General features: G+C 44.0%; 1 protein-coding gene across 2 annotated transcripts in view; it reads left to right on the top strand.

Moving 5' to 3' along the window:
* Positions 1–3,013: 3,013 nt before the first annotated feature.
* slc8a1b (solute carrier family 8 member 1b) overlaps positions 3,014–19,716 on the top strand; it is a 237,664-nt gene continuing 220,961 nt past the window's right edge. The window contains exons 1-2 of one of the 2 annotated variants that reach the window (XM_036986620.1): positions 3,014–3,556; positions 5,447–7,314. In XM_036986620.1, the coding sequence (XP_036842515.1) occupies positions 5,483–7,314 (1,832 nt within the window). In that variant the 5' untranslated portion in view covers positions 3,014–3,556; positions 5,447–5,482. The remainder of the gene's footprint in view (positions 3,557–5,446; positions 7,315–19,716) is intronic. The other variant, XM_036986617.1, reaches the window with a different exon arrangement.

Raw genomic sequence — 19,716 nt, 5'->3', positions numbered from 1 at the left:
CTTGAATAAGCTAAGTAGCCAATAGGCAGAGGGTAGCATAATTTGTCTGATTCTTTGTAATGATAGTAAAGGAAAATTAATGAATTTTATTTTGTAAAGTGGTTTCTTTCATCAAACAACACAACAACATTTTCAGTCACCTCTTTCTCTTTCTCATCGTCGGATGTGGCAAGGCTTGAAAACTATTACAGACTACAAAGGGAAACCCAGACGTGAGCTGCCCAGTGACGCGAGCCTACCAGACAAGCTAAATGCCTTTTATGCTCGCTTCGAGGCAAGCAACATTGAAGCATGCACGAGAGCACCAGCTGTTCTTTGTGACTGTGTGATAAAGCTCTCAGGAGCTGTTGAGAACAAAAACCTTTAAACAGGTCAACATTCACAAAGTCACTGGGCCAAACGGATTACCAGGACGTGTACTCAAAGCATACACGGACCAACTGTCAAGTGTCTTCACTGACATTTTCAACCTCTCCCTGACCGAGTCTGTAATACCTACATGTTTCAAGCAGACCACCATAGTCCCTGTGCCCAAGGAAGCGAAGGTAACCTGCCTAAATGATTACCACCTTGTGGCACTCACATTGGTAGCCATGAAGTGCTTTGAAAGGTTGGTCATGGCTCACAACAACAGCATCCTCCCGGACACCCTAGGCCCACTCCAATTCGCATACCGCCCCAACAGATCCACAGATGATGCAATCTCAATTGCACACCACTGCTCTTTCTCACCTGGTAAAAAGGAACACCTATGTGAGAATGCTGTTCATCGACTACAGCTCAGCAATCAACACCATAGTGCCCACAGAGCTCATCACTAAGCTTAGGATTCTGAGACTAAAAACCTCTCTCTGCAACTGGATCCTGGACTTCCTGACGGGCCGCACCCAGGTGGTAAGAGTAGGCAACAACATGTCTGCCATGCTGATCCTTAGCACTGGGGCCCCTCAGGGGTGTGTACTTAGTCCTCTCCCGTATTCCCTGTTCACCCATGACTGCGTGTTCGAACACGACTCCAATATCATTGCGAAGTTTGCTGACGACACAACAGTGGTAGGCCTGATTACCGACAATGATGAGACGGATAATAGGGAGGAGGTCAGAGCACTGGCAGTGTGGTGCCAGGACAACAACCTCTCCCTCAATGTGAGCAAGACAAAGGAGCTGATCGTGGACTATATGAAAAGGCGGGCCACTACATCAACGGGGCTGTAGTGGAGCGGGACGAGAGTTTTAAGTTCCTTGGTGTCCACATCACCAATTAACTATCATGGTCCAAACATACCAAGACAGTCGTGAAGAGAGCACGACAAAACCTTTTCCCCGTCAGGAGATTTGACATGGGTCCCCAGATCCTCAAAAGGTTCTACAGTTGCACCATCGGGAGCATCCTGACCGGTTGCATCACTGCCTGGTATGACAACTGCTCAGCATCTGACCACAGAGGGTAGTGCGAACGGCCCAGTACATCACTGGGGCCAAGCTTTCTGCCATCCAGGACCTATATAATAGGCGGTGTCAGAGGAAAGCCCATAAAATTGTCAGAGATTCCAGTCACCCACGTTATAGACTGTTTTCTCTGCTACCGCACGGCAAACGGTACCAGAGCACCAAGTCTAGGACCAAAAGGCTCCTCAACAGCTTTTACCAGCTTCTATAAGCTTCTGCCAGCTTCATTTAGACTGCTGAACAATTCATAAAATCGCCACCGGACAATTTGCATTGGCCCCCTCCTCCCTTTTGTACACTCGCTGTTTGTTTGTTACCTATACATAGTCCCTTCTCCCCCACCTACATGTACAGATGACCTAAACTAGCCTGTACCCCTGCACACTGACTCGGTACCGGCGCCCCCTGTATATAGCCTCGTTATGGTTATTCTTATTGTGTTACTTTTATTAGTACTTTTTGTTTTAGTCTACTTGGTAAACATTTTATTCTTCTTGAACTGCATTGTTGGTTAAGGGCTTGTAAGTAAGCATTTCACGATAAAGTACACTTGTTGTATTTGGTGCATGTGACAAATAAAATATGATCTGATTTGATTTGATTTGAAGGACATGTGGATAAACAGGTTGATGTCAAGCCATGCATTTTATTTTTCTAAAGTCTTGTGGAATGTCGGCCGAGATTGAACAGCACACATTGGCTGCTACTGTTGGCTGAATGTTAGAACAGCTATTTCCATGTTAAAATGTTATGGGATTAATTTTCTCCATTGTTTTTGATGATGGCTGTCATCTATCCCCCCTAAGGGCAAAACGTGTAGAAGTGAAGAAAATGTATTAATTTTGAAGGAATTGGAGGAAATTAATTAATTAATTTTCTTATCCGCCGATGGCAAAATGTGTAGAATTGTAACTAGATTACTTTAAAACAGCAACCTATTCTCTACACCCCATGGCAAAATGTGTGGAACTGCACAAAAATGAACTCTAAAATGTAAAAATATCTCTGCTGTCAAGAGGGGGGTTACTAAAATGTTTTGCTTGCAATGTGGTGGAGGGGTGTATATGGGTATACAGACCCCTGAGCAACTGCAGCCCCTCATGATGAGTTCAGATGTTTTGTGACCCCCACCCCCATCAATGTTACCCACCCCGATCTACAGCTACTCCTTCAAATATCGGCAGTCTGACAGGTGATAATAGGCAGAAACAGAGAGCAAAGTTACAGCCTGGTCTCATAAACTAGAGAAGCCAACATAGTAAATGTAAATCTGGGACAATCAAATTAGTATGATTTGTTACGTTTGGTATGGTTACATAAGACAGAAGGTTACTTGAGGAAAAAAAGAACCGACCATGACAAGACTGACCCCATCTCAAAGCAACCCTCATTATTCAAAAAATAAGGGAAATCATTCGTAGCATAATGTAGTACCAATTACCAAGTTTATTGAAATGTAGGCCTAATTAGAATGTATATAACGTTACCCCAAGTATTTAAAGTGGAGCAATGGGAGGGTCTTGGTGTTGATAGGCGGGTTGGCAGCGGGCCGCATTTTTAGAGTCGTTTCCCTTTGCTCTTTCTGAAATCGATGTGGATAGAATAATCCCCGAGCTGTGGGAAAAAGTGTATTCCGGGAGTTTGTCCGTCTCTACAGAAGCAGCCCGCGTTCTAAACGCACTTTGGACTCGGTCTCTGTGCATGGAGCTCTGTGGCTGTCCACACATCGAATAGGATAGGAAAGAGGTTGAGTGAGAGAAGGCGAGTGAAAGCGAGAGAGAGAGAGAGAGGGGGGGGGGAAATAATCAGGAAGAACTCTCAGCGCACCTTTTAGTTCTCCAATATGCAGATTTGCTGATAAAACATCAGTTATCTGTTCATCTCATACAGGTCGTGGAAAACTGCGAGTGCATGGGAATCTTTAACTCGTTTTTTCTTCACCGGGGTATCTCGCCTTGATTTCGTATAAAACCCAGCACGAATGTGAGCTGTAATACCAGGCTACTGACGGCTCTAGCGGCTCCTTATTGGCATTTTCACGTCTAGGCTACTACAACTACTATTGCTGTCTTCTGCCTGTGGATTTGACCGTTATATATTGTGAAAGGTATGATTCTGCTTATATTGTTATCATTAACATATAACAAATTGTGTATTTTTCTGGCACAATCTAGTTACAGCAAGTTTAGTCCACTCGATAGAGCTGTGAGATACAGTGTGGCCGCATGTCTTGGCTATCCTAAATTCTGTACAGATTATTATATGTTATACGGATCTACTGGGATTAGTCGACCATTCTGTCTGAGATTAAAATGGTAAAGCCTTGGATATTTATATTGAGTCTATTTTAGCTTTTGAGAATGTCTCAATATGTAGGAATTGGGTTTCATTCTTGCGCTTCCTTGCTTGCCTTCCTGCCACAGCAAGACCTGGTCGTTTGCCCATGTTTCCAAATATGCACTTGGAAGTTGTGTACAACGTGCCTAAACCCGCATAAATTGATCCATGTCGGCAATAGCATGCCTAGGCTATCCTACACGCGGTATATTTGCGCTACTCCGGAGTTATTCATTGCGCCAAAATGCATTCACGTAGCCCTATGCGGGTTATTTGTGCAGGTTGTGCTGTCGCATTGGATTTCCAATATGCGGATTCCAACTATGGATTAGGGAATAGGAGGTTTATATTGAATGAGCACGTTCTGTAAACCTAGTCATTAATACATCAACTGATGATACCGTCGAAAACAATAGAAATCACACAACAGTCCATACAAGTAACCTTCCAATAGTAAATCTGGCTAGAATTATATGCTTCCAAACTGGTAAGGATGCTCTAAAGGCGGCACCAAATTGTGTAGGCTACTGCCGTGACCATACCTTCATCATTTCTTTCTATACTTGGCATAGTTTACTAGACTGATATACCAGACCTACATTATTAGTTGCTATCTTATTGATTTCTTATTCAAGTTCATTTTATTATAAGCACAATTAATCGCTATAATTCCACTATAATTCACCACAATTTTCCTAGGGAAAATATGGTATACATTTAAGTGCTATGGTCAATTAGTCCAATATAATCTTTCCTAGATGTTTGCGCGTCTGCTTCCTTTCTGACTACATTGAAGGTGAGTAGTCCAGCACGGTTAGTGTCGCTTCCCTCCGGCTTCACTGGATGCTTTCTGTACCCGCCGTATCTCGGCGCATAGCAGGCTATACACGCTCAAGGTCTCCTCTCTTCCCTCTTATTTCAAAGGTCGGGGAACCGTCCCTACTCTTTACTAGTCTTAAACGTATACATGCTTTATCTCCTGCTCTAAGGAGAATGAATAACTTGATATTGTCACCTATTGCTGGTGATTGTAGAGCATTGTAAAATATTCTGGATGCTAATTGTTCATAAAATGCTATGCACGTGACATATCTGCGTAATGTTCACCACAGTACCAACTACCAAGCATATGAAATATGTGAAAAGTTATTATCCCTGCAGACAATCAGTTAAAATGTATCTTCTGCTACCTCCTTTCCATCCAATCAAGTGCCAAACCTTATGGTACTATTATAGGCATTGCAGCCACTCACCAGGGGAATAATTGATATGAAATGTTTATTTAATTAAAACAATTTATTGAAACTTTTTTTAACTAGGTAAGTCAGTTAAGAACAAATTCTTATTTACAATGACGGCCTACCCCGGCCAAACCCGGAAGACGCTGGGCTAATTGTGCGCCACCCTATGGGACTCCCAATCACAGCTGGTTGTGATACAGCCTGGAATTGAACCAGGGTGTCTGTAGTGATTCCTCTAGTACTGAGATGCAGTGCCTTAGACCGCTGTGCCACTCGAGAGCCCCATGGTTATATTATATTATAATTCATGTGAATTACTACATATTGTTATTACGCTATTATTACAGTGAGAGCAAGTTGTGTTACATTTCCAGTAATTCCAACCCTGTAATCACCCCCCCCCCCCCCCCCCCTTGCAGGTTTAGGAAGCAGAGGAAGCTCACCACTCCAGAATCATGGGACACTTTCAGCTCTCCCCCATGCTCTCCCTTGGTCTCCGGCTTGTGGTTGTCGTAGCAATCATGTTTCTCAAATTCCAACATGTGACGGCTATGTCCTCGGACGTGGACTTGGATCAGTTTGTGTCTCCAACTGCCAGCGGCAATGTTACTGTGTGCACCACAGCAGGCACAGCATGCGAAAAAGGGGTGATTCTGCCTATCTGGGAACCTCAGAATCCCTCGTTTGGGGACAAAGTGGCACGGGCGACAGTCTATTTCGTGGCTCTGGTGTACATGTTCCTCGGAGTGTCCATCATCGCTGACCGTTTCATGGCATCCATCGAGGTCATCACCTCTCAGGAGAAAGAGATCACCATCAAGAGACCCAACGGAGAGACCACCACCACCACCGTGCGGATCTGGAACGAGACAGTGTCCAATCTCACGCTCATGGCCCTGGGTTCGAGTGCCCCTGAGATCCTACTGTCCGTCATTGAGGTTTGCGGCCACGGTTTTGATGCAGGAGCCTTGGGTCCAAGCACTATCGTGGGCAGCGCTGCCTTCAACATGTTTGTCATCATTGGCATCTGTGTGTACGTGGTGCCCGACGGGGAGGTCCGTAAGGTCAAGCACCTGCGCGTCTTCTTCGTCACAGCCACCTGGAGCATCTTCGCCTACATCTGGCTCTACCTGATACTGGCTGTCATCTCCCCCGGCATAGTGCAGGTATGGGAGGGCCTGCTCACCCTCTTCTTCTTCCCCATCTGCGTGTTGTTCGCCTGGGTCGCTGACCGACGCCTCCTCTTCTACAAGTACGTCTACAAGCGCTACCGTACCGGCAAGCAGCGAGGCATGATCATTGAAACCGAGGGTGACCGCCCGCTCCCGTCCAAAGTCGACATCGAGATGGACGGAAAGATGCTCAACTCTCACGCGGTGGACTTCCTGGACGGGCCTCTGGGGCTGGAGCTGAACATGAAGGACCTGGATGAGGAGGAGACCCGGCGCGACATGGCCAAGATCCTCAAGGAGCTGAAGCAGAAGCACCCAGATAAGGAGATGGAGCAGCTGATTGAACTGGCCAACTACCAGGTGTTGAGTTCGCAGCAGAAGAGCAGGGCCTTCTACCGCTGCCAGGCCACCAGGCTCATGACCGGCGCTGGGAACATCCTGAAGAAGCATGCAGCCGACCAGGCCCGCAAGGCCGTCAGCTTGCACGAGGTTCGCTCTGATGTGGCTGATAACGACCCCATTTCCAAGATCTACTTTGACCCCGGCTCCTACCAGTGCCTGGAGAACTGCGGCACAGTGGCAGTTAACGTGCTACGGCGAGGCGGTGACCTGACCAAGACAGTGTCGGTGGAGTTCCGTACGGAGGATGGATCAGCCAACGCGGGCTCGGACTACGAGTTCACCGAGGGGGTGGTGGTGTTCAAGCCCGGCGAGACCCAGAAGGAGATCCGTGTGGGCATCATTGATGATGACATCTTTGAGGAGGATGAGAACTTCCTGATCCACCTGAGCAACGTCAAAGTGCTGCTGGCAGAGGGAGAGGAGGTAGAGAACCCAGAGACCAATCACGTGGAGGCGGTGGCCTGTCTCGGCCTGCCTGCCACGGCAACCGTGACCATCTTTGACGACGACCACGCCGGCATCTTCACGTTCGAGGAGCCGGTGGCACACGTGAGTGAGAGTGTGGGCACCATGGAGGTGAAGGTGCTGCGTACGTCAGGGGCACGTGGGGTCGTCATGGTGCCCTACAAGACTGTGGAGGGCACGGCACGTGGAGGAGGAGAGGATTTTGAAGATACCCACGGGGTCCTGGAGTTCCAGAACGATGAAATCTTGTAAGTTCTTAAGTTATTTTAAAATATTTATTCATTTTATATGTGGGGGCTGACATTACACTGCTTATTAGTGTGCTATTATGCTTTTTTGGCCATGAACATTTTACATTTGAATGAATATTTTCAGACAAATTTCTCAAAAAGTGAGTAGGCTATTGAAATATGTTGTGTAATGTATAAATCTGAAGCCACCAATGCAGTTTATTGTCAGTCTCTCTAGTTATGCATGTGTAGGCTATGCTGATGCTGGGTTTTGTTTGTCTGTGAATGCATGTGTTGATGATGATGAGGATGGATGCTGAGTGTGTTTGTGTCATGTCGTGGTCGTGGTGCAGCGGACTGCTTGTGTGCCATGAGGAGACGTCATCAACTCCCTTTGTTTCCACTCTCCTCTCTGCTTCTTCTTTCATTCATGCATTCCTTTATTCATTCACTCATTTACTTATTGATTCATTTATCGAATGTGTGATTTCTGCTGAGTTCTCAGCATCTGTGTTTCAATCGCTCTCAGGTTTATCCATGTTGGATTGCTCCTCGTTAATTTCAGGGGCATGACCAGCCTGAACTCTATAAGCTTTGACCATTGTTGATGTATCGTGAATTAATTTCTGTTGTTATTTTGTTTCTGTATTGCCACTAATGTGGTTTCTGTACTGCATCTCAGATAACTGTGTGGATTGGATCTGGCATGTCTTGCAGATATGCCACTACAGGTATACTGTATCTCATTTAATATTAGAGAGGGTTCGTAGAAATGTCAGAGACTTGGCATTCAGGGTTGAATGATCAGGTTAGGCTCTATGCCTGTATTCACAGTTCTGAAAAGAGTGTCTCATATGTTTTAAGGTTTGGGCTAGTTAATTCCTTTATAAAAGGACAAGAGCAGCTTGTCTCTGACTCTCTATTCCCCGCTCTCTCTCCCTCTCTCCCCATACTCACCCTATTTGACATGCAGGGGACAAGTGAGACAGATGAATGAAAAGGGCTTGTTTCTAAACAGATTCAAAGCAGATGTTTAGGTTCAACTTTCCGAGGCCCATTGCACAGTTTCCATAGTGTAGCTCTCACAGCGCTGCTTAGTGGATTTTAAGAACACTTGTCTAAATGAAATGATGGAGTGTCAGAGGTAAGGTATTCTACAGCACAGGAACCAGTAGCTTACGGTCTAGACCAGCAGCAGCTCTTGGAGGAATACACTGTAGAACATCAGTTTTAATTTTCTGGACCTTTTGGAATGGAATGCTGTTAGCTGACTGCTCTAATTGTGTAATTGGGTTTTAATATGGCAATATGATATCACATAGTTTGTTTCATTTCCACAAAAAGTATACCTGTATCTACATTTGAACTTTTTATTCAATATCTTGCCACAGTATATTTCAGGGTTTGAATTTTATTCTAGCGATGTTTGGAGCAAAGGCTCCAAAGTGGGCAAGGCTCTGAGGGGGCAAGAGTACGTATCACAGTTTCATCTTCAGACGACAAGAAAGCTAAACCTCCTACCAGAGAACTGGAAATGTGTTAACCACCTCCCAACAAGCCCTTGAACACATCCAGAAAGGGGAGAGGACACTGTAACTGTAGAAAAATGAATTAGGATGCAGACAATCTGAAGTGAAGCGCCCATGGGCTGGGGGCCCGTGGACTGAGGGCTGGGGGGCTGGGGGCCCGGTGGCAGCCTCTTCTCTAACTCAGCTGCAAGCTCCCTCCACCCTTTGAGTCGCAGTCAAACCATTAGAGGAGAAGTTTCAGCTCTCTCCTCTTTCACTTGGACTTCCCATCAGAAAGCGAAGCGTAATTTGTCTCCAGAATTGGATATGAGGGCCTGAGTAGACAGCTTGAAGAGATGGGTTGGTGGAGCACTGGCTGTGATTGCAGTTTGTTTGACCAGAGGATAGATTGGGCAAATGACTGGAGGGTGGCAGGTTGGGCAAATGACTGGTGAGTGGCAGGTTGGGCAAATGACTGGAGGGTGGCAGGTTGGGCAAATGACTGGAGGGTGGCAGGTTGGGCAAATGACTGGAGGGTGGCAGGTTGGACAAATGACTGGTGAGTGGCAGGTTGGACAAATGACTGGTGAGTGGCAGGTTGGGCAAATGACTGGTGAGTGGCAGTTTGGGCAAATTACTGGAGGGTGGCAGGTTGGACAAATGACTGGTGAGTGGCAGGTTGGGCAAATGACTGGTGAGTGGCAGGTTGGGCAAATGACTGGAGGGTGGCAGGTTGGACAAATGACTGGTGAGTGGCAGGTTGGGCAAATGACTGGTGAGTGGCAGGTTGGGCAAATGACTGGAGGGTGGCAGGTTGGGCAAATGACTGGAGGGTGGCAGGTTGGGCAAATGACTGGAGGGTGGCAGGTTGGACAAATGATGTGAGGATGGACAGAAATAGCGAGATAGGGAGAATCGTTGTGATTTAAAATTGTTCAACTCATTGATCTTGATGTGCTAACAGATACCTGAGGTTAACTTTCACTCTGAACCTCGCCCGGAAAGGAAAATTAAAAGACAAGTCACTTATCGAGTAGTGAGTTAGCCAAAACTGCCAAAACCGACACCCAAACCAAAGCTCTTAACTTCCTTCATGTTTCCTTATCACTTAATACGCTTACGTTTCTTACAAACATTTAACAGACATTCTTAACCCCCACCTAATAAGCTGTTACTGTTACTCAAAAACAAACACCGTGAATCATATTCCACCAGTGTGGAGCTCCACTTACATCTCATTCCACCCCTCCAGTCCACAGCCCAGAAACACGAGTACGGCATAAAGAGCCAGGTCTCAGAGGTTGCACTAACAGGAGCTGGATAGAGATCCTTATTAACAGAGATATTTCAGTTAGCGCAAACTGCCGTAGTCTCCACACCGTGCTGTTCCACTTCTTCCCTCCATCTCTCCTGTGCGAGTGCTTGTCATGTCAGAGGCGCCGTCCCCCAAAAGTTTCGTATTTAGTCAGTAAGGCTTTTGTGTGGTTTTTCGGTTCGTGTTGCAGCCTCTCCTCTCCCCTCTGACAGGCCTGTTGTATGGGAAACAGATTCAGTTAATTAGCATGGCTAATCAACAGAGAGCCATTTGGGAGATTTTCTGTCTGTCTGTTTTAGGGTTATGCCGGTGGCAGTGGTGACACCAGTCACCAGTGCTGTTCTGTGGTTGGGTTCACAGATGGCATGGCCAGGATGGGTCTATTAGATTGATGATTTTATGGATTATTCTATGGAACTAAATCCTCAATCCTCTTATAACTGAAAGGTGTGACTGTGTGTGGATGATACAAGATAGTTGATCTTAGATCTGTGTGTGTGTGTGTGTGTGTGTGTGTGTGTGTGTGTGTGTGTGTGTGTGTGTGTGTGTGTGTGTGTGTGTGTGTGTGTGTGTGTGTGTGTGTGTGTCTGTGTGTGTGTGAGTGAGTGAGTAAATAAATACAATTAAAGTATGTGTTATGAATCTTTCTGGCTTCCTGTGTACATTATACCTCTAATTGTGTACATTATACCTCTAGTTGTGTACATTATACCTCTAATTGTGTACATTTTACCTCTAATTGTGTGCATTTTACCTCTAATTGTGTACATTATTCCTCTAATTGTGTACATTTTACCTCTAATTGTGTACCTTATACCTCTAATTGTGGACATTATACCTCTAGTTGTGTACATTTTACCTCTAATTGTGTACATTATTCCTCTAATTGTGTACATTTTACCTCTAATTGTGTACATTATACCTCTAATTGTGGACATTATACCTCTAGTTGTGTACATTTTACCTCTAATTGTGTACATTATTCCTCTAATTGTGTACATTTTACCTCTTGTGTACATTATACCTCTAATTGTGGACATTATACCTCTAGTTGTGTACATTTTACCTCTAATTGAGTACATTATACCTCTAATTGTGTACATTATACCTCTAATTGTGTACATTGTACCTCAAGTTGTGTACATTTAACCTCTGTGTACATTATACCTCTAATTGCGTACATTGTACCTCTAATTGTGGACATTATTCCTCTAATTGTGTATATTTTACCTCTAATTGTGTACATTATACCTCTAATAGTGAACATTATACCTTTAGTTGTGTACATTTTTACCTCTAATTGTGTACATTATACCTCTAATTGCGTACATTATACCTCTAATTGCGTACATTATACCTCTAATTGTGTACATTATACCTCTAATTGTGTACATTGTACCTCAAGTTGTGTACATTTTACCTCTGTGTACATTATACCTCTAATTGTGTGCATTATACCTCTAATTGTGCACATTATACCTCTAATTGTGTACATTATACCCCTAGTTTCAGGAGTGTGATTGTACAGTATGTGTGTATTCATGGGACTGACGTCATGGCTTTGTGGTCACCCTGGGCTGTTTACATGCAACATTGCTGCTGTCACCCTGCTAGATGTTTTATTTTATTAAGGTCCACATTAGCCAACGGCCACGACGACAGCTAGTCTTACTGGGGTCCGACACATAACGAAAATACATGACAAAATACTTTACAATTTATATGAATCTAAAGAGGCGTTGTGCCGTGAGGTGTTGTTTTATCTGTTTTTTTAAACCAGGTTTGCTGTTCACTTGCGCAATATGAGATGGAAGGGAGTTCCATGCCATCATGACTTGTTCTGGACCTGGGGACTGTGAAAAGACCCCTGGTCGCATGCCTGGTGGGGTATATGTGTGTGTCTGAGCTGTGTGTAAGTTGACTATGCAAACAATTTGGAATTTCCAACACATTAATGTTTCTTATAAGAAGAAGAAGTGATGCAGTCAGTCTCTCCTCAGCTCTTAGCCAAGAGAGACTGGTATGCATAGTATTGATATTAGCCCTCTGATTACAGTGGCGTCTCACTGTAAGACGTGTGGCTCTATTCTGGGCCAGCTGCAGCTTAACTAGGTCCTTCTTTGCAGCACTTGACCATATGACTGGAAAATAATCAAGATAAGATCAAACTAGAGCCTGCAGGACTTGCTTTGTGGAGTGTGGTGTCAAAAAAGCAGAGCATCTCTTTATTCCGCACCGACCTCTCTCCATCTTTAAAACCATTGAATCTATATGTTTTGACCATGACAGTTTACAATCTAAGGTAACACCAAGTAATTTAGTCTCCTCAACTTGTTCAACAGCCACACCATTCATTACCAAACTTTGTCAAACTTTCTCAACCTCCACCATGTTTCCTTCCATACTGAGTGAACTTGGAGGACAGAGATGTGGTTTTTTGCTTTGTCATTTTGTCCTGGTTTTTTGGTGGTGCAGTGAGGCAGCACAGTCAGGTCAGTAGAAGAGAGAAGATTAAGAGGGTCAGTCGTTTGACAGAGAGAGAGAGAGAGAGAGAGAGGGAGAGAGAGAGAACGTGGAGAAGGAGACATTAGAGTCTGAGAAAAAGGGAGAGGGGGAGATAGAGGGGAGATCGACAGAGACATAGAGACAGATAAAGGGGAGATAGACAGAGACATAGAGACAGATAAAGGGGAGATTGACAGAGACATAGAGACAGATAAAGGGGAGCTAGACAGAGACATAGAGACAGATAAAGGGGAGATAGACAGAGACATAGAGAGAGACAGATAAAGGGGAGATAGACAGAGACATAGAGAGAGACAGATACAGGGGAGATAGACAGAGACATAGAGAGAGACAGATAAAGGGGAGATAGACAGAGACATAGAGGGAGACAGATAGAGAGTGAAAGAGAAATAGAGAGACAGATAAAGGGGAGATAGACAGAGAGAGATAAAGGGGAGATAGACAGAGACATAGAGAGAGACAGATAAAGGGGAGATAGACAGATAAAGGGGAGATAGACAGAGACATAGAGAGAGACAGATAAAGGGGAGATAGACAGAGAGAGACAGATAAAGGGGAGATAGACAGAGACATAGAGAGAGACAGATAGAGAGTGAAAGAGAAATAGAGAGACAGATAAAGGGGAGATAGACAGAGACATAGAGAGAGACAGATAATGGGGAGATAGACAGAGAGAGATAAAGGGGAGATAGACAGAGACATAGAGAGAGACAGATAAAGGGGAGATAGACAGAGACAGAGAGAGACAGATAAAGGGGAGATAGACAGAGACAGATAAAGGGGAGATAGACAGAGACATAGAGAAAGACAGATAAAGGGGAGATAGACAGAGACATAGAGAGAGACAGATAAAGGGGAGATAGACAGAGACATAGAGAGAGACAGATAAAGAGAGTGAAAGAGAAATAGACTGAGTTAGTAAGTAGACTAGACTAGAGGCTGAAAGCTGAAACAAAGCAGTTGGCATGGATATCAGGCAGGTCTTTGTAGAGGATTAGTGGCTGTTTGGGGTATTTTCACTGAGCTGCCAGTGGACAGATTATAATAACTTGGAGTCTTCTGAGACCTGCTGCATCTTTTCCACTGCTCACATCTTAGACTGCTGACACAGCACAGTCACTCTAATGACATGGTTGATGCAACGGCCACACACACACACACACAAATATTCTCTATCTCTTTTGCATCTCTCTCTCTCTCTCTCTCTCTCTCTCTCTCTCATACACAATTAACTGTACATACACACTTCTCAATCCAGTTGTCATGTTATGATCAACTAACACTCAAGCGTCAACACATACAGTATGCATACTTATTGGAATATGTGAGCACTTAACATCATAGACATGAATGCACTCATACACAACGCACACACGGACACACACAGGCTCACACACACACACTTACAAAGTCAAAGTTTTTTTTTTTTACTTCCAAACTTCAATCCACTTGTCATGTAACCATTATCCCTGGACATGTTTATTTGACCTTTATTTAACTAGGCAAGTCAGTTAAGAACAAATTATTATTTTCAATGACGGCCTAGGAACAGTGGGTTAAACTACCTGTTCAGGAGCAGAACAACAGATGACCTTGTCAGCTCAGGGATTTGAACTTGCAACCTTTCGGTTACTAGTCCAACACTCTAACCACTAGGCTAATGTAACCATTATCCCTGAATGGTCAGTAAGTGGCCTCTTATTCCAAAGTGGAACTTTTAAGTGTTCGTGGATTTTATCCTGCTTTTACCAACTTTTTTTCTGCCTGGATTAAAATGACAGGCTCAGGGGCTCCATCCTGACTCCACAGACTCCACTGCTCTCTCTCTCCCCTCTTGGGCACTTATCTCCACTAAGGTGGCTCAGAAGTGACACTTTTTACTGTGAGTTGGGATGGGATAAGTCATGACTTCCTGAGAAAGAGAGAAAATAGTTTTGAGTGATTCCTCTAATATTCAGCACACGCCTAGAACACTCCCCTACTGTAGAACTCACCTCGTGGAGACAGTGTGATGACGATGATGTCTAGTACTGTCTGTCCCATACACATTCATAAAATATCTCAGACTTGGAGTGCTGATCTAGGATCAGATCCCATCTGTTTATGTAATCTTATTCTAAAAGGCTAAACAGATCCTATATCAGCTCTCCTACTTTGAGACTCTTTGTGAATAAATGCCCTGGATTGAAGGGTTTTGAAAGGGAGGGGGACACAGATAATCTTTGATAAAAATGTTACTTCATTCCCCCACCTTCACAGTTAAGTGGGTTTTATAAATGGTTATGAGCCTTCTAATGCACTTATTTTTATATTCATTCTTGGGAAGACAGTGCCATGGTTCTATAGAAGGCCATTTATCCACATTAGTCAATGGGAATAGAGTGCTGTAGAGTGTGCAAATGTTTGTGTGTGTGTGTGCGTCTGTGCGACTGTTTGTGTGTGAGACTGTGCATGTGTGTACAAGTAATGTTTGTCTGTTTATGAGAGCACATTATCACGTTTGTTTGTAGTGTACGGTGTGTTTGTGTGTGTCTTTGTTTGATGTACAGTCCAAGTCAAAAGTTTGAACACAGCTACTCATTCATTGTAGCATAATAGTGAAGACATCCAACTATGAAATAACACATATGGAATCATGTAGTAGCCAAAAAAGTGTTAAACAAATCAATTTGAGATTCTTCAAAGTATCCACCCTTTGCCTTGACAGATTTGCACACTCTTGGCATTCTCTCAACCAGCTTTATGAGATAGTAACCTGGAATGCTTTCAATATGTGTTATTTCATAGTTTTGATGTCTTCACTATTATTCTACAATGTAGAAAATAGTAAAAATAAAGAAAAACCCTTGAATGAGTAGATGTGTCCAAACTTTTAACTGGTACTGAATGAATTCACTTCAGCCAGTAAAGACACCTGCCACCGATGCAAAACAAGCCCACAGCTTAGCTCATTATTCTATTAGTGGAGTGCTGAGGGTAACCACAGCGACTGCGTTTGCAGTATGTGGTCAAGTGTTTCGTCTGTAGTAAAGTGAAACCATTTCATGCTTAGATGGGCCTTTTATGTGACTGCATTTTCAACCTTCTCAGACACAGAGAGAGTGAGAGGGAGAGAGTGGGAGAGAGAGTGGGAGGGAGAGAGACCTAAAAAGTCCCCCTCTTAAATCCAGAATGTTGGGCAGGGGCTTAGCACAGACACAGAGGCAGCATTATGGCACAGCTCCAAAATCAGAACATGGCTTCTCTTCCTCACCCTGCCGACTGCCGCCCGGCAAGAATGAGCTCCTCTCTGTTTACATACACCGCATATCTGGAATACATTTGGAAGAGGAACGTTCCAAAAAAGGCTTTGAGACGTCCTTTGTGTGATGCCAAAGGAGGATTTAGATTTAGGAGTTGTTTTAGATGCCAAAGGAGGATTCTGCTGTTTTCTCTCTCTCGCTCCTTCTATCTCTCTCTATCGCTCCCTCGTTATCACTCCCTTCATCTCTATGGATAGTCTCTTACTTCTTGTTGTCAGTATGTCTCCTATCATCTGTGTGAGCCTGGCATGTGAATTAGAATGTGCAACTACAATATAAGTGTGTTCACACACCCACTGGATTGTCTGAAACCTGGAGCCTCATTGTAGGCTTAAGGTATATCTCTACTTGATATCTCTACCTGATATTCTCTGGAGTTCCTCTGATACATCCACCGTTGATATCTCTACCTGATATTCTCTGGAGTTCCTCTGATACATCCACCGTTGATATCTCCTCTACGTGCCTCTGCTCAGTGTCCTGTGGCTCAGCTCCGTGACACCTTAATCTCAGACCGTCCGTGTCTGGTCCACTCTCATCTCTAGAAACAGCCACCTGGATTGCAAGGCATCATGGGAATAACGCGCGGTCCCTGTCGGATCTTTTCTACCAGTCCTCTTTTATCTCACCGAAACACACGGAGGGCCTTTTCATATGCGGTCGTGCCCGACGTGGCGTTACAGCCCGACGGGGCGTTACAGGTATGAATAATGATAGGGGGTAGGAATGTATTACCCTCAGCCATACTGAACCCGTCCCTAACGTTACCCAGTAACCCCTGCTCTGTAATATTTACCCCAGTAGCTCCGCAGTGGAACAGATAACACATGACCGCTCCAGCACTGTGAGTGTGCTGCTGATATCACGCAACAGGTAAATTATACACTTGCTTCATGTCAATGCCGTCCTCAGGCATTTGGTCCCGGTCCCTGGTTTGCCCGATTAGGAATATGGATAGCCCAATAGGTATTACGTCTCACTGGGCAAAGACGTCAGTTCAACATCTAGTTTTGATTTACGTTTGGTTGAGTTGTCAACTAATGTGAATTCAACTTTAAATGAAGAAAAAAAATGTCACCACCCACTGGACACACACTGGTTGAATCAACGTTGTTTCCACGTAATTTAATGAAATTACAATGAACCAACGTGGAATAGACGTTATATTGACGTCTGTACCTAGTGGGCATGTATTTAGGTTAAAAGTTGGGTGAAAGTGGCCTCTGGAGTGGCGCAGTTGTCTAAGGCACTGCATCACAGTGCTAGCTGTGCCACTAGAGATCCTGGTTTGAGTCCAGGCCCATGGGGCGATGAAAAAATGGCCCAGCGTTGTCCAGGTTAGGGGAGGGTTTGGCCGACAGGGATGTTCTTGTCACATCACTCACTAGTGACTCCTGTGGCGGGCTGGGCGCAGTGCATGCTAGTTGTTTTGGACCCGGAAGCGCTTCCGGGTTAAGTGGGCATTGTGTCAAGAAGCAGTGCGACTGGGCTGCGTTTTAAGGATGCACGCCTCTCCCGAGTCCGTACGGGAGTTGCAGCGATGAGACAAGACTGTAACTACCAATTGGATACCACAAAATTGGGGAGAAAAGGGGGCATTTAAAAAAAATATTTTTTAAATACAATAAAAAAGTTGGGTGAAGAAAATCTGAAATGCCCTTATCTTGATGACTATGTCATCACATAGATGTTTCTGGTTTAAATTAAATAATGTTTTGCCCAGTGGGTTTGGCTTCCTGATGGGGAATACTATGACAGGATTTCACCAACAGGAATAAGATGGTGGCATTTTCAATACTGTCATACATCAGAGATGGTGTGTTTTCAATCCGGTCATACATCAGAGATGGTGTTGTTTTCAATCCGGTCATACATCAGAGATGGTGTGTTTTCAATACTGTCATACATCAGAGATGGTGTTGTTTTCAATCCAGTCATACATCAGAGATGGTGTGTTTTCAATACTGTCATACATCAGAGATGGTGTTGTTTTCAATCCTGTCATACATCAGAGAGGGTGTTGTTTTCAATCCTGTCATACATCAGAGATGGTGTTGTTTTCAATACTGTCATACATCAGAGATGGTGTTGTTTTCAATCCGGTCATACATCAGAGATGGTGTGTTTTCAATACTGTCATACATCAGAGATGGTGTTGTTTTCAATCCTGTCATACATCAGAGATGGTGTTGTTTTCAATCCAGTCATACATCAGAGATGGTGTTGTTTTCAATCCGGTCATACATCAGAGATGGTGTGTTTTCAATACTGTCATACATCAGAGATGGTGTTGTTTTCAATCCTGTCATACATCAGAGATGGTGTTGTTTTCAATACTGTCATACATCAGAGATGGTGTTGTTTTCAATCCGGTCATACATCAGAGATGGTGTTGTTTTCAATCCAGTCATACATCAGAGATGGTGTTGTTTTCAATCCGGTCATACATCAGAGATGGTGTGTTTTCAATACTGTCATACATCAGAGGTGGTGTTGTTTTCAATCCGGTCATACATCAGAGATGGTGTGTTTTCAATACTGTCATACATCAGAGATGGTGTTGTTTTCAATCCTGTCATACATCAGAGATGGTGTGTTTTCAATACTGTCATACATCAGAGATGGTGTTGTTTTCAATCCTGTCATACATCAGAGGTGGTGTTGTTTTCAATCCTGTCATACATCAGAGATGGTGTGTTTTCAATCCTGTCATACATCAGAGATGGTGTTGTTTTCAATCCTGTCATACATCAGAGATGGTGTGTTTTCAATCCGGTCATACATCAGAGATGGTGTTGTTTTCAATACTGTCATACATCAGAGATGGTGTGTTTTCAATCCGGTCATACATCAGAGATGGTGTGTTTTCAATACTGTCTTACATCAGAGATGGTGTTGTTTTCAGGCCTGTCATACATCAGAGATGGTGTGTTTTCAATCCGGTCATACATCAGAGATGGTGTTGTTTTCAATCCGGTCATACATCAGAGGTGGTGTTGTTTTCAATCCGGTCATACATCAGAGATGGTGTGTTTTCCATCCTGTCTTACATCAGAGATGGTGTTGTTTTCAATCCGGTCATACATCAGAGATGGTGTGTTTTCAATCCTGTCTTACATCAGAGATGGTGTTGTTTTCAATCCTGTCATACATCAGAGATGGTGTGTTTTCAATCCGGTCATACATCAGAGATGGTGTTGTTTTCAATCCGGTCATACATCAGAGATGGTGTGTTTTCAATACTGTCTTACATCAGAGATGGTGTTGTTTTCAGGCCTGTCATACATCAGAGATGGTGTGTTTTCAATCCGGTCATACATCAGAGATGGTGTTGTTTTCAATCCGGTCATACATCAGAGGTGGTGTTGTTTTCAATCCGGTCATACATCAGAGATGGTGTGTTTTCCATCCTGTCTTACATCAGAGATGGTGTTGTTTTCAATCCGGTCATACATCAGAGATGGTGTGTTTTCAATCCTGTCTTACATCAGAGATGGTGTTGTTTTCAATCCTGTCATACATCAGAGATGGTGTTGTTTTCAATCCTGTCATACATCAGAGATGGTGTGTTTTCAATCCGGTCATACATCAGAGATGGTGTTGTTTTCAATCCGGTCATACATCAGAGATGGTGTGTTTTCAAACCTGTCATACATCAGAGGTGGTGTTGTTTTCTGGCCTGTCATACATCAGAGATGGTGTTGTTTTCAATCCTGTCATACATCAGAGATGGTGTTGTTTTCAATCCGGTCATACATCAGAGATGGTG

This window comes from Oncorhynchus mykiss, chromosome 1 (genome assembly GCF_013265735.2).
Source record: "Oncorhynchus mykiss isolate Arlee chromosome 1, USDA_OmykA_1.1, whole genome shotgun sequence".
NCBI classification, from domain to species: Eukaryota; Metazoa; Chordata; class Actinopteri; order Salmoniformes; family Salmonidae; genus Oncorhynchus; species Oncorhynchus mykiss.
This window is presented reverse-complemented; position numbering and strand designations above follow the sequence as displayed.